This window comes from Silene latifolia, chromosome 3, assembly GCF_048544455.1.
Source record: "Silene latifolia isolate original U9 population chromosome 3, ASM4854445v1, whole genome shotgun sequence".
In the NCBI taxonomy this organism is placed as follows: Eukaryota; Viridiplantae; Streptophyta; class Magnoliopsida; order Caryophyllales; family Caryophyllaceae; genus Silene; species Silene latifolia.
The window spans coordinates 137180595-137196324 of NC_133528.1; the positions used below are offsets into that span (position 1 = coordinate 137180595).

The 15730-nt window shown below is 42.1% G+C and overlaps 2 protein-coding genes across 2 annotated transcripts; one reads left to right on the plus strand and one right to left on the minus strand.

Annotated features, from left to right (window-relative positions):
- Window positions 1-2777: 2777 nt before the first annotated feature.
- On the minus strand, window positions 2778-8189 carry LOC141648126 (disease resistance protein RGA2-like). The gene is made up of 2 exons (XM_074456611.1): window positions 8087-8189; window positions 2778-6401 (listed from the first exon to the last, which is right to left on the minus strand). The coding sequence occupies exon 2, from the start codon at window positions 6364-6366 to the stop codon at window positions 3064-3066; it is 3303 nt and encodes a 1100-aa protein (XP_074312712.1). The 5' UTR covers window positions 6367-6401; window positions 8087-8189; the 3' UTR covers window positions 2778-3063.
- Window positions 8190-14120: 5931 nt separating this feature from the next.
- LOC141649771 (uncharacterized) lies at window positions 14121-15382 on the plus strand. Its single transcript, XM_074458451.1, has 2 exons — window positions 14121-14876; window positions 15365-15382. The coding sequence occupies exons 1-2, from the start codon at window positions 14121-14123 to the stop codon at window positions 15380-15382; spliced, it is 774 nt and encodes a 257-aa protein (XP_074314552.1).
- The last annotated feature ends 348 nt before the right edge of the window (window positions 15383-15730 follow it).

Consider the following 15730-nt stretch of genomic DNA (forward strand, 5'->3'; position numbering starts at 1 on the left):
GTTTGTTGTTGGGTCATATTGAACAAGAAAGGCTTAACACTTGTTGTTACTTGTTAATGTCGGATTTTGTCTTGTATATGGAAATTTCATCTTAAAAGTTTACCTTAATCCTTAATTTTCATAGGTGGAACTTGCTTTAATCGTCTTACAAAGACTACCATTATCCCTAATAGTTTGGTGCATTCTCTTGAAAATGAAGATTTCGTTGCAAATTTTAGACTAAAATTTTGAAACCAGTGAGGAATATGAACAATTTTGACATTAACCCAAATGTGGTTTAATAATATTGTAAAACTATAATATTATTTTGGAATTTTTCTATAAAATGGTGTGAAAAATTTTTCGTTTGAAGGTTGACAAATTTCCCAAAAATGTTGTGAAAATTATTCATAAGCTTTGATTTTACGCTCATGAGGTACCTTATTTACAACTTATTAGTTATCTTTAAATATAATGTTTTGAGAAGTCAAACATAATAAATTTTTGCCTTAGAGTTTTCTTTTCGAAAACGAACGATAAACCTACCCGTATTTTAACTCTTATAAATTATGTTTTGTACCAATCGAATAATAATGCTTTGAATTTGGCCTATAGTGACATGTACCATCCTATGACAGACTACTTTGTATTAAAGTTTTCGAGAAATTTGAGACAAATGACGTTTATGGTAAAGTTTTAATATAACATTTCGCTTTTTTGAATCGAGTTTGAGTAAAATTGCATTAAAGTTGAGTTTTGAAATTGCATCGTTTTACAAAGTTCATCGTTTTCCAAGTGTGCTATTAGGGCAATTTTAAGTTGTTGGTCATGGATTTCCTATCCCCTCCATGTTATTTGATTCCCCATCCTTTTCATATCCGTTTTGGCTTGCTTTAATTCCCATCGTCCTTATCCGTTGAGTCAACCCGGAATATCCGGGCATAGAGTTGTGTGTAAGCTCGAAAGAGTGTTTTCTCACCATAGCCCTTAAGCATATGTTTCCGACAAGATGAGTGATTTTGGACATAGTCATCAAATTTGATAATTTGGGAACACTAGGACGGTAGTTGGCCCACATAATGCTTTGAGTATGGTGAATTGATCAGGAGAGACAACTGGGACGGTAGTGGAGTGCAATCAAAATTGGATACTTAGCGGTTGTGTGGACTCATAGATAGTGAACGCAATTTGAGGACGTGTGAGAGTGACCTTTTGAGCACGAGTCAAGTATTTTGGCTGACATATATGCCGAGTTTGGATTTGTAGAATGATGAGGGAATAGTTGAGGAACTAGGGGTAAGAGAGAGCGATGACATGAGCCGGTAACAGTTGTAGAGAACGTGAAATGTGATTTGAGGAATGATGTAAATTTGGATAAATGGTGATAAGACTTAGGGATCTGGAATACGAGAGAGAGTACTAGAGCGAGAGATGAGTTTGGAAATTTTGCAAGTGGTAACCGGCATTCAATAAGGAATTTGTTGTAAGTTCCGAGTGAATCCGTGTGAAACGACCTAATTATGGATGAATTGAGTTCTAATAATCGGGATATACATAATTATGGATTTGATATTACCAAGTTTGGTCTTGTAGCCATGAGTAAAAGTGGGCATAATGTGACCGTTAACCTAAGTACATATGAATGTTGTGTGAAAGTGGTCGTGGCGGACTCCGACCTTGAGAGCGGTAATATAGATGTCGTTTGTGAAGTTGTCTCCCAAACGTTATTGTATACCGTGTCGTTTGTGAAGTTGTCTCCCAAACGTTATTGTAAAACGCTCACGGTATACATCGTGATTTAGTTGTAGTGCTGTTTTGATAAGTTCGAGCTAACAGATAATAATAATGACAGTCGTAAGCTTTTCACAGCATTCTTGAGCATAACTCAAGAGTCAAGACTGGCAGAGTTTAGGTAGGGTGTTTAAGGCCAGGTTTCACTAGCAATAGTCAATAGACGATGCCAGTTGATGTCCAAGAAGGCAATTAGTGAGAAGTTTCCTGAAAAGACGATGTCAGTTGATGTCACTTGATGGTGGAGACAGTACCCTTTAGGTCATCAAGTTGGGATTCATACTTAAATACGTGTGGTTGTAATTGATGTAAGTTACGATGCAATTTACCTCCGACCTGCTAACCTGACTAATTCACTAGGATACTATTGAGTACTGACATTTGATATAACAAGCCACAAATATAAAATTTTGACAATTATCGTAAATACGGGTGACAAAGTAGTACCGACGAGAAATTAACAATAGGTTTTTAATTGGCAGGGTCTATGGTAAGCTGTGACTAAGGATGAGGTGTTACCTTCCAAATTTTTTGTTGTACTCCGTATATACGGAGTATAAAGGAAAAGAAATAGGGAGTGTAAATGATTATATATCCTCAATTTTACATAAAACAAAGGAGTGTGGGGAAATAATATAACGTGACACAGTTGGAATTAAAGTCAGCAAAAAAATAAACATCAAAAGTGGAACTGAAAACATTAAGAAAAAATAGCAGTAAAAACGAAGAGTGAGCACTATTTCGGTAGCCATTTGTTTTGTTAACTGTTTTCGCAGAAGCTGAGTGAAAATGCTGCGGATTTGTGCAGTAGATGAAGCTGGGTGATCAAATCAACTATGGTCTTGAATCATTAGTGTTACAACCCCTCAAATCCTCAATGTTGTTTCATGGAATCATGGCAGAACGAAGAGTGGAAACTTCTGCAATAACAACTTAACCAGAATTGGTTTCATAGCAATAGAAGTCGTGCAGCTTTTCTTAATAAAATTCTAAGATCGCATCATATTTTCAGTCAATAGAAACCGTGTTTGATTTGCTGTAAATGTGGCAAAGTGCAAATCATTGTTCATAGCAAACAGAAACAGCACAATGCCGTGAAACAAATCAGATGGAACAGATCATCTACACTACTATGTTAACAATTCTGATTTGTGCAGTTTTGGGGGAGAGTCCCCTTACTTTTTAAATAAAAAATAAACAAAAAATTTCAACAATGATATCACATGGACCCAATTTATGTAAAGAGTTCCAAACAAACCCCATTTTTGTAGATAATTTGGGTTTAAACCCCATTTAAGGAAAAATTCCATGTAAATAAGGGATGTGGCGTACTTTGTGCCAGTCCTCACCATCTGGTTGTCGGCATCTTCTTTTAAGGTTTTCACACTCCATTATGTAAAGAGTTTTCAGAGTGGGCATGTTGGCGATAGCATCTGGCAACGATTTCAGTTTGTTGCACCTTGTGATGTGCAGTTCTTGCATGGATGTGAGGCAATTGATCCATTCCGGTAGTGCTTCCAAGTTTTCACAGCGTGATATCCTCAGGCGTTGAAGGGAGGTCAAGTACCGAAACTCCTTTGGCAGATTTATCAACTTTGGAACAGAATGAAAGCTTAAGGAGGAGAGCAAGTGAAGGGATTCCCATGGCGTCATAGTCGCTCCTTCATTGTTTTCCAACTCCAAGTTTTTACAACCACCAATACGCAGCTCCTGGAGGCTAGTTAAGTGTTTTACAACCCCGGAAAAACTCATTAGGTTTAGGCAGTCATATATTCGGAGCACTTTAATAGAAGAAGCGAGCTCTATGCACTTTTCTGATACGGTCGAGAAACTCTCACCCTCAAAAAATTGAATACAGAGACTAGAAATACCCCCTAGAGACATCCCAAACAAGCAATCGAGTGTTCCAATGTTGTCTGTCATCACTGTGTCCATGTATAGCAAGGGGATACCTGGAACTGCTGTTTTATCCGCAAAGGTGGTCAGTGCTTCGTGACACCTAACGAATTGTATAGTTGATAGATTTGGACATGAAGGAAAAGTTGTCAAGCTTGGACAACCATACATACGCAATTCAAGTAGAGAGGGAAATGACGGTCCCACCCTGCTTATCTTTTTTCTCCACCATCCCTTCAAGTTTTCAAAGTCGGATAGTACGAGCACCTCCAAGGATGAAAAGAATACTAACTCTTCATCTGAAGGACACGGAACCAAATCACTCTCCATGAACTCCACATTGGGCATGCCCTCAAGTTGAAGATCCTTGAGGTGGCGAAGTTTACTTAGAGAAGGGAGAATTTCTAAGCTATCAAACTTACTCAAATGAATTTTAACAAGGTTTGGAAGTGAGGACGCTAATGACTCGGCCCAACTAGGTAACTTCAACCCTTTATAATTAGCAAGTTCAATTCTTAGGAGTTTACTGTGAGGTCTGAGACAAGCCAACAAAGTTTCATGAAAAACTCCGTAATACCCAAATTCTATGGTCAAAAACTTTAGATGAGTTAATCTCAATAACTCTACATGCTTATAGTTTGCCACCTCACAAGTATAAATAAGGCTGAACTTGATATAGAGTTCACCTCTCAGGTTAATAAGAGCATTGAGATCTCTCAACTGACCTGTATTACCTTGGTCAGATTCTTCCTTCTCCACCACAAACCGACTTAAAGTTTGAAGACTTGTCAAATTGTCCAAACCTGGGGGCATAATCGCCAATCTGTTGCAGGAGTAAAGAGACAGGTGCCTGAGATTGACAAGCCTCCTCATGTCTAATGGCAGCTCCATTACATTGGTATAATCTAAATTCAGCACTTGCAAGTTGTACAATTTGGTAATTGAATTAGGGAGAACCGTTAAATTTTCATTAACAGAAAGATTAAGTTCTCTCAAGTGTGACAGATTACCCACAGTATCTGGTAAAGTTCTAAAGGAAAAGTTTGTCAAGTACAATACTCTCAAACGTTTTAGGCCGAAACAACTTGCAAGGAGATTAGACTCGAACAAATTGGGATAGTTTCCTTCACCAAGTGTTAGAAAAGTACGTAACGTCCTCATCTCACTCAATTGAGTAAGAGAACTAGCCAGGTGGTAACATCCATCATTTGTAAATGAGAGATGAATATTTCTCTTACCCATTCGGCTTTTAGAAGAATCTAACACAATGGTCTCTTTACCGGCTACTTCTTGTGCAAGATCATGGATCAAATCATGCATCTTACAATATATCGTTTCACCATAAATATCCTTTTGAACGTCTTGTAAAAAGCTTCTGTGCAATAAGATAGAAAAGTACTCATCGCCTACATCTTCTTCATTTTGATATTCACTTGGTTGATCAAGGCATCCTTGTGCCAACCACAACCTAACTAATGCCTCTTTGCTTATTCTGAAATCTTTTGGAAAAAGTGCACAATAGCTAAAGCAGCACTTCAAAGCCGGTGTGAGATGATAATAACTATACTTCAATATTGACATTACTCCATTCTCACCTAGTCCCATTTCCATCAAATTCGCATTTTTTAAGGATATCCACTTCCTCTCATCCTGATCATATAACATGCTAGCTGCCACCCTTATGGCTAAAGGGACGTCCGCACATTTTTTCACAATCTCTTTGCCGATGTCAAAGAGATGATGAGTACTATCCATAGGTTCTTTTCCTTGTTCAAATGCTAATCTCTTAAATAAGTTCCAAGAATTTTCTTCCGAGAGGCCTTTCAACTCGTACATCAAATCATGTGCAACCACTTTTGCAACCTTCTTTGAGCGACTAGTAATCACTACTCTACTTCCCATGCTACCTAAATCCAAAAATGATTTCAGTTTATCCCATTCATCACGGCTTTCGCTCCATACATCGTCTAAGACAAGCAAATACCTTTTCCCCTCTATCAAATTCCGAACTTGTGTTTGTAAATCTTCTAAATTAAACACATCTCTTCCAAGCATCTGGCGAAATATTTTTTCCAAGACGAAATCGTCAGAAACGCAAACCCACAGCCTCAATTCAAATGCCGTTCCAACCACACCATCATTATACACCAGTTGAGCAAGGGCGGTTTTCCCCAACCCACCAATCCCAACAATAGTGACGTAAGAAACCTTGTGACCGACAACATTTGAAAGCTCTGACCGTCCAAGCAACATTTCCACAATAGCCTCCCTATCAGACTCCCTACCGATAATACTATCTTCAGCAGCAAAAGACATGGTCATTTGTTTTCTCTTAATAGGCACATAAACATCAGTAAACCCAAATTGTTGACGATCTTTAGCAATTTTATCCAACTTGCTCCTAAGGTTCTTAATCTCACGCGACATATTGAAAGCAACAAGGACCTGATTGGAACGAGAGAAGAAGCGGCGTACCTTTTTAGAGCTCTTACCACCCTTCATGAGCTTATTCTTCTGGACCATGGTATTAAACTCGTCGAGCAGGTCATCGACATTGTAAACAGCCTCCTTAAGCCTCTCTATATATTCCCTACCTTCATTATTGAGCTCTTGGTGTTTAGATTCGGCATCGAGAAGAACACACTTGATGGTGGAGACAGTGAGCTTAAGGTCATCAAGTTGGGATTCATACCCAAACATTGAGCACACATCTCTCAATTCCTGACTATGGAGTGCTGCATACAGTTTTTCAGCAACTGTAAGTACAATTCCAGTAGCCATTATCTTTTTTTTCAGTTTTAAGTTTTAACACAATGTAGTTGTTGATGTTTGTATTGATATTTTGTAAGCAATGATGTTTGTCCTCACTGCCTTGCATATTAACCTCACATGGTTTCTTCAATTATTCAAGGACAGTTAAGGGGCCAAAGGAAGGTGTTGTCACATTGCCATCAAGTTGCCTGCCATGTTCATAGTAAGACTTTTCCAAAAGCAATTTTCCGTGCAACTTGAGTAATTTCATCAGGTCTTGCTTCAGACCGACCATGACCATTTTGGTTTGAAGCAATAAGACGAGATTTTGTAACCATTTTATAGCCAAATTGACCATTATTGAAAAACAAGTTACCATAAGTTGTAACACTGGCCATATAATTGTGGTTACATTTAACCATAAAATGGTCATCTATGCCCGACTGAAACAAAGAATTTGCGGACTAATTTAAACAAGAAAAATACAACTCCCTTTTATTTTATTTAAATAGTTGTAAATCAACTGTTTCCATATTACCAGTGGAGCCAGCGATTCATTACTGTTTGGTTCTAGATTATGATGGAATAAATCAAAATGACTCACTAAAGTGGTTTCGCTTCTTTCTCTTGTGAACTAGAGGTTCTTTGATGCACTTCTCAATGCAATTTTATTTTAGGCTATTCGGAAATAGCCTCTTTGTGTTGCTAGCTAGGTAGCACCAAAACGGACACGACACGGACACGTGACACGGCATCCTTTGAAATTTAGGACACGGGACACATCATTTAAATTTAATAAAATATGTATTTTATAGTTATATATGTGTGATTTTATTTTTGAAAAAGTATTGAATATTAAATTTAAATAAGTGAAGGTAAAACTTGCGTTAATTATAAGTCGTTCTCATTTCCAAAACCAAAAACCAACTTATAATCAATCTATTTCGACATCTCATTACTAGTCCAAAGAACATCATTTGTCCCCAATTCAACTTATTTCCCCACCAAATTCAACCATATAACAATTCACGCCGTTTAACTTAAATTCAACTTGATTCCGTTTGAAGGTGTGTCCAAATACCATGGACACGGCTCAAAATACCATGGACACATGACGGACACGTGCCCAAATAAAAGATGAAAGTTAGACACGGCTTTACAAGTGTCCGACACGTTTTGACGTGTGTCCGACGAGTATCGTGTCCGACACGGGTGTCCGACCCGGGAAGGCTGATTAGGAGGAGTGTCCGTGCTACCTAGGTTGCTAGTACAACTTACCCCGCGACTCAAATTTTAGCCCATCTAGAATTCTAGATAGATGGGATAAGCTTTTTGCTAGTCGACATGCATATCAATTTTGTTCCATCAATCTATTTGACTAATTTTAAGTTTAAACGGATATACCCGTCGCAAGCATTTGTGAAACAAAGGAGCACAGGGAAATAATATAATATCGACCCATTCACTCCGTCACAGTCAATTACTTCACTATTTTTGGGGGAGAATTATTGTAATCAGATAAAGCAAATAACTAACTGAAGCAAATTGAACTACAATTGGAAATAAAGACAGCAAAAAGTAAACATCAAAAGAAATTAGCAGTAAACAAGAAAAAAAAAAGAGGAAACATTTATCTAATAAAGAAATTTGGGTGAAAATAAAACATTACCGATTTAGAAGCATAAAAATTAAGCTATGCGCGACATTCTGGATGAGATTTTGCTGGCGATTGGCAATGTACTACAATAAAGGTAACAGTGGCTTTTGGCTTTCAATATTGGGTTCTTCGGGGATATGTGATCCCAATCTTGTACCGATTGAGAAAATTCATACGGACGATAATGGATCGGATACGATGATGTAGTTACTACTTTTACTTCTCTACAAAAAATTTACTCAGATTTCTTTTTCATAAATTTTTCACACCTTAAACAAATTCTTTCTTCTTCTCTCCCTCTAAAAAATTAAACAAATCCTCCAATTTCTAATTACAAATCTTAATTCGTAGTGTTAACAATAGGTAGCGCTAAAACGAACACATACACGATACGAACACGGAGACGGCATCCCATAAAATTTAAAACACGGGACACGTTATTTAAATTTAATAAAATATATATTTTATAGTTATAACTAACGTACCATTTATTTTTGTAAATGTATTTAATATTAAATTTAAATAATTGAAGGTAAAATTTGACTATAACTTACTCTCATTTTCCACTCAAATCCGTCCTCTAATCAATCTTTTTCAGTCTTTCAACATCTCATTCCTCGTTTATAGAAATCCGACACATTTAGGTGTGTCCGCGTGTGTCTGACACGATGTCAGATACGGGACGGCTAGTTAGGAGGAGTGTTTGTGCTACCTGGGTGATAATTACTAATTCTGACCTCACTAATCACCGCAATAAATCTTTTTTGCATCAAGTTACATAGATCTAAATCAAAATAGAGGAGATAAAATTAGGGTTTTGAAAATTGAGGTCGATGGGGAAGAGGGTGGCATGGGAGGGTGCTTATGGTAGTCGTCTGGTCAATGGGGGCGACGTTCAAGGAGAAGCGGGAGCCTGAGGTGGTCGAGAGAGTAAACGAGGGTGGTGGCCGGGTGGGAAAGTTAGAGGGGTGACGGGTCTTAGTGGTCTGGGTGGGTCAGGGCGCGTGAGAGAGGTTTTTGTCTGGCAGTCATAGGGGAAGTGCGGAAATAAGAATTTGCGCATATGTGGACATGGGCCACCCGCGGCGCGCGTGAAAGGGCTCGAATAAGCCTGCATTTGTGGAATCGCCACCAATTTTTATGGAAAATTGGAACCGTTCGAATACCTCGTGCCATGTCAAGACACAAAGTAGTGACATGAACACTAAGAACTCGTTACCCTTAGCATTCTATGTCTAGAATGACTCTCGTGGATGCCAATGAAAACGGATGTTCACAAAGATCTTAAGTAAGGGGTGTTAGGGATAAAAAGTGAATTTTATCATACGCGACGTGGCATTGTTTTACTGGAAAAAAGGAGGACAATCGAGGGACGACGTGGCACACAACGGTTGGTAAAGGAAAGGAGAGATGGATCGCTGAGGTGGCAAGCTATGGGCCATAAGATTGAAAAAGGGAACAAGCACATATTGAAGCAAAAATACCACACGTGCAACAAAGGAAATATCTTTTGAAGTCAACTAACAACCACCTATTCTTTAGGAATTTGACCAAGTATCCAGGAGCAGAAGCGGGGAACGGTTAGACAATTTTAATTTCTGATTCTGGCAGCTATAAAAGCAAAGGAAGAGCAACGTGCAAAGGGCATTCACCATATCGTCGAGCAAGAACTCACTCTAAAAATCCATCAGTAATTGGCGATAATTATCTAGCAACCTAAAAATTGTATTTCCTTACTTGGGCGTTTTTACATCGATTATAGTGCAAAGTTGGCGGGATTCCGACTCCCCCCGCGGTTGTTCCCACACCGGGTTTTTCGCGTCACCAAAAATCTCTCGTGTCATCCTTGTTGCTTATCTTTTCCTTCTTTACTTCATTGCATATTCACTCCTTAAATTCGTCATAATCCAATATTAATCGGCCGTAGATCAATCACTATCACTCACCAATTAAATTAATAACTCGGTAAATTTTTACCAAAACAGTTTGGCGCCCACCGTGGGGCATAGTGATCATTTTCTATAGCCAATACTCGCAAGATCGAACCAGCCGTCACCATGTCTGGAACGGCGAGAACCCTTCCCGGCCCGAGCATGCCACCGCCTTCCGGAGCAGAATTACTTCGCATCTGCAGGATCGGTCGGTGCATCCCAAAGATCCGGCCGGACGATCCTCGGCAAGATGTCGACGAGCCATGCTCCAGCCTCAGAAACCACCGCAGATTCCAAAGGCAACAGTGCATCGGTCGATCCAAATCCAGTAGGGAAAGCAGCCCCAGCAGAAGTGAAGCTGTATCCAGGAGCCAGACTCAGGAAGGCTCAGGCGCAGAAGTTTTCCGAAGCAGATCTCCAGCGCTTGATCCGATGCAGGTGATGATTCAGGGGATGGACACTCTGCGTCGGGCCGTTGAGGATCTGAGGAAGGACAACCAGAACCTGATTGCTCAGATCGTAACAGCAGTCCAAACTAAACCAACAACAGCACCAGAGGCTCCGACCAGAACCAGCGGTGGAGGATCGGGTCGACCAATCCCGTCAGAACTAGTTACCAGGCTGGATCTTGCGAGGGTAGAACCCAGCGAACCAATCGAGCCAAGAGGATTGGGATGTCTGTCATTCGATAATCCACCCAGTCTGCATCAGACAACAGGTAATGCACTGTTTAGCACCCCGTCAGGTTCTGACCTTCCACTCTTTTCAGGTACCCCCGCACACCAGACACCAGGATGACAATCTAGATCTGCCCTCAATACAGCAATTCTACCCTGCAACCAGTTCACCAGTGGAGCCTGGATCGGCGGATCACAGCAGACACCGGGATGACAGCATGGATCCATAATCAGTGCAACACCAGTAACCAGTCACCCAGCACCAGGCCAACTTTCTGGAGCACCCTGGCTAGGAGGTACACCTCTTTGGTTCATTTCACTTTGTTTCTAACCCTCTTGCAGAGAGCGGGTAATTTTTGGAGCAAAGCAATACCAGGAGCTGAGGGAGCTAATGTATATGATACCAAGCGTAGCTCGTCCGCTGGAGAAAGCAGCCAAAGATAGCTACGCAGACTCACCATTCGTGGATGATATAGCTCTAATCGGTGTTCCTAAAGGATGTGTGCCACCAGCTATGACACTCTACGACGGAACCACGGATCCACTTGACCATATCAACCACTACAAGCAGAAAATGATGGTGATAACCGCAACTGGATCTCTAAAGGAAGCTTGTATGTGCAAGGGTTTCGGGTCGACACTGTCAGGAGCAGCCCTGCAGTGGTTCGTCGGTCTACCTAACTAAAGCATATCCAGCTTCGCCGACCTAGTCAACGCCTTCAACCAACAGTTCGCCAGCAGCAGAAAGCCGGAGAAGCAAACCAGTGACCTCTACCGGATAGTGCAAGGGTTTGAGGAATCTACCCGTGATTACTTAAACCGGTTCAACAAAGAGAAGGTGTCAATTCCGAGGTGTGATATAGCAACCGTTATACAAGCCTTCCGCCGAGGGCTGCACCAGGATTCACAGCTATACAAGGAACTAACCATGCATCCATGCACTACCTTTGAGGAGGTGCAATCGAAGGCGATTGCTGTCATGAGGCTGGAAGAAGACTCTGCACCTATAAGAGGCACTTATGATTCAGACCCAGTATCCAGAAAGGCTTCAGTAGAGAAGAAGAGCGAAAGATCCAAACCCTACAGCAGGAGCGTGAATAAAGTTTCTGGAAATTCTGAAGAAAAGGGCGAAGCAGATCTGCCTCCGAAAGTAAGTGAGTATGGTTTCACTACCAATCTTGCAGGACTATTCAAAGCCTTGAAGGAGCTGGGACGCAGAGTCAGATGACCAAAACTTCCAGAAGGAAACCCCAGCAGCAGAGACACAGGCAAGAAGTGTGAGTTCCACGGCAGCAACACCCACAACACCGATGAATGCCACTCCCTCAGAAAGGAAGTCAAATTACACTACGACCAAGGAAACCTGGATCACCTCCTACCCAGAAACGCAACCAGAGTAAATTCAGCGGACCAGGTTCTGCCATCTCCCCCTCCTCATTGCTCTAGAACTGTGAATGTCATTACAGGTGGATCGGAGCTGTGTGGGCTGACCTACTCAGCAGCTAAGAGGCACGCAACCAGGACTAAGGGAGACAGACCGAGAGAGCTCATGCGGGGTTAACCACGAGACCGCCATCGGTCACCTTCGACGAAACGAGACGCGGGATCTGCTCCGAACAAAGACCACGATGCTCTAATCATCACGCTTCCCATAGGAAATTGCAAGGTGAAAAAGATCTTGGTGATCTTTGGAAGCTCCGTCAACTTGATCATGATGGAAACACTCAAAGGAATGGGATTCACCGAGAAAGATCTAGCAAAGAAGGCAATTTCCTTGGTTGGTTTCGGTTGCGAAACAAAGCACTCCCTAGGAGAAATCATCATCCCAACCTACGCCGGGGGTGTAAACAAACAGGTAAGGTATCTGGTTATTGATGGGCCCTCTACTTACAATGTAATCCTTGGCAGGCCCTGGATCCACGAGATGAAAGAAATTCCCTCAACGTACCACCAATGCCTGAAGTTTCCAACACCTTGGGGGGTGCAAGAAATACGTGGGGATCAGGAAGAAGCTAAGGATTGCTACAAGGTGGCTCTGAAGCCAACAACAGGTTCGCCCGCATAGCAATTACAGAGCCAGCGCATCCAGGACGAGTACATTGAGCCTCAGCAGGCAGAACTAGACGAAGTCATCCTGGACTCGCTCCACCCAGAATGAACTGTTCTCATTGGATCTGAGTGTAGAGGTAAGATTCGTGAAGAACTCGTTCGGTTGTTGAGAGCTAACATAGATTGCTTTTCTTGGTCACATGATGATATGGTAGGGATAGACCCAAGTGTGATAACTCACAAGCTAAGTGTGGATCCAAGCCATAAACCTGTGCAGCAGAAAAGAAGAAAATTTGCTTCTGAAAGAAACCAGGTCATAAATCAAGAAGTAGATAACCGCTTGTTGCGGGGAAAGATTCGTGAAGTAAAATACCCAGAGTGGTTGTCTAATGTGGTAGTGGTCCCAAAGAAGAATGGCAAGTGGAGGGTCTGCGTCGATTTCACGGATTTAAACAAAGCTTGTCCAAAGGATCCATTCCCTCTACCACACATAGACGGCATGGTGGATGCTACTGTGGGCCACGAGATGCTGACATTCCTGGATGCCTGGAGCGGATATAACCAGATAAAGATGCACCCCAGTGACCAGGAAAAAAGACGTTCGGATCCGAGAGAGGTATCTATTGTTATAATGTCATGCCTTTTGGACTGAAAAATGCAGGATCTACCTATCAGAGGCTGGTAAACATGATGTTTAAAGAACAAATAGGCCAAACTATGGAAGTATATATAGACGATATGGTCGTCAAATCGAAAGCGAGCTTCACAAAGACCCCAAAGACAGCGAAACTTTCAATACCCTCGGGAAATACCAAATGAAGCTGAATCCTACGAAGTGTACCTTCGGAGTATCCAGTGGAAAGTTCCTAGGGTACATGGTGACCCAGAGGGGGATAGAGGCCGACAAGAGCAAATAAGAGCAATTCTGCACTGGAATCACCGCAGAAACCAAAAGACGTCCGGCGCCTAAGCGGAAGAGTGACGGCCTTAAACAGATTCATATCCGGATCCTCGGACGGATGCGGGCTATTCTATGATATACTCAGAAAAAGCCAAAGATTTGAGTGGACGGACGACCACGAGAAAGCATTTCGGGGAGTTGAAGCGTTATCTCAAAGACCCCACCTCTCCTGTCGAAACGAGCCAAGAGAACCACTGTTCTGTATCTGTCGATCCTGAAGCGACGATCGGTGCGGTGCTAGTACGAGAGCAAAGCAAGGATCACAAAGATCCGGTATACTACATCGATAAGTCTCCGCTTCCGGCAGAGACCGGTACACATCACTAGAAAAACTTGTCCTTGCACTAGTTACTGCATCCTATAAATTGCGTCCCTACTTCGAGTCTCATACAATTTCTGTGATAACTAATTACCCTCTTAAAACTATCATGAGAAAACCAGAATTGTCAGGAAGAATGGCTAAATGGTCCGTACATTTGAGCGGGTACGATTTGAAGTTTGAACCCCGTACGGCCATGAAGTCTCAGGCTCTGGCAGACTTTGTGTCCGACTTTGTGTCGGCAAAGACTCGGACCCGGGCCGAACGGGACATCCTGAATCTGGAAGAAGACAAAGGAGAGCAAGTATGGGAGCTACATGTGGACGGAGCCTCCAACGCCAAAGGAGGAGGAGTAGGGCTGGTCCTCAAATCACCCCAGGGAGACCTCATATTCCAAGCCGTACGATGTGAATTCAAAGCCACAAACAACGAAGCAGAATATGAGGCACTAATCCTGGGTCTGAAGCTGGCTCTGGATCTGAAAATCAAGCACCTTCAGGTCTGCAGTGATTCTAAGCTTATAGTTAACCATGTTAATGACTGCTATGAGGCCAGGGATCCCATGATGATGACATATCTAGACGTAGCAAAGGAGCTGAAAATCAGATTTGTCACATTCAACATCAAGCAAATCCCCAGGGAGCAGAATCCAGAAGAAGATGCACTAGCCACCCTAGGGGCAACCTTCAAGACAGGAACTATCTCCACGATACCAATTGTCCACGTGCTGGAGCCAGCAACACTAAAATCTCAGCAGGAAGCAGAAAAGGTGTGCAGCACCAGCAGCGAAGAAAATACTCCAGATTGGAGGAAACCCTACCTAGACTGGTTGCAAAATGACGTCCTACCAGCAGATAAAAAGGAGGTAAGGAGCTTCAAAATGAGAGCGTCCAGATTCATACTAATTGATGTTCTTTTCAGGAAATCCCTCGCTGGACCCTACTTCAGATGCCTGGATCGGGAAGAGTCTCAGGCTGTTTTGCATGCTCTCCACAGTGGAGAATGTGGAAACCATGCAGGGAGCAGGAGCCTGTCCAACAAGGCACTGAGGCAGGGATACTTCTGGCCCACAATGCGCAAAGATGCTGTGGAATTCGCAAAAAGATGTGACGCTTGCCAAAGGCACGCCCACGTTAGCCACCAGCCTGCAGAGCCTCTACACCAGGTTATCTCACCATGGCCCTTCATGAAGTGGGGAATGGACATCGTGGGACCTCTACCCTGAGCACCAGGAAATAAAGTCTACATGCTCGCCATGACAGATTACTTCTCCAAATGGATAGAAGCAGAATCATTCTCCCAGGTTACAGAAACTCAGGTGATATCTTTCATTAAACGCAATATCATATGCAGGTTTGGCATTCCATCTGAGATTATATGTGATAATGGGTCCCAATTCATTGGAAATAAGACGAAAACTTTTTGTGCTAGGTGGAATATCTCGCTGCAGAAATCTACTCCTAGGAACCCCCAGTCCAATGGACAAGCTGAATCCAACAATAAGATTATCATTGAAAACTTGAAAAAGAAACTAGAAGAGATTGGGGGCAAATGGGCAGAAGAGCTACCTCTGGTTCTCTGGGCTGACAGAACCACACCAAAGGCCGCAACGGGGCAAACCCCCTTCAGCTTGGTGTTCGGAGCAGAAGCAGTCATCCCATCCGAAGTTAGGGTCCCAACCCACAGATATGGATGCATCACAGAAGACCGGAACCAGGT

Excerpts from the sequence above, each read along its gene's own strand:
- LOC141649771 (XM_074458451.1), top strand. The coding sequence starts at position 14,121 with ATGAGAAAACCAGAATTGTCAGGAAGAATGGCTAAATGGTCCGTACAT.
- LOC141648126 (XM_074456611.1), bottom strand. The coding sequence starts at position 6,366 with ATGTTTGGGTATGAATCCCAACTTGATGACCTTAAGCTCACTGTCTCC.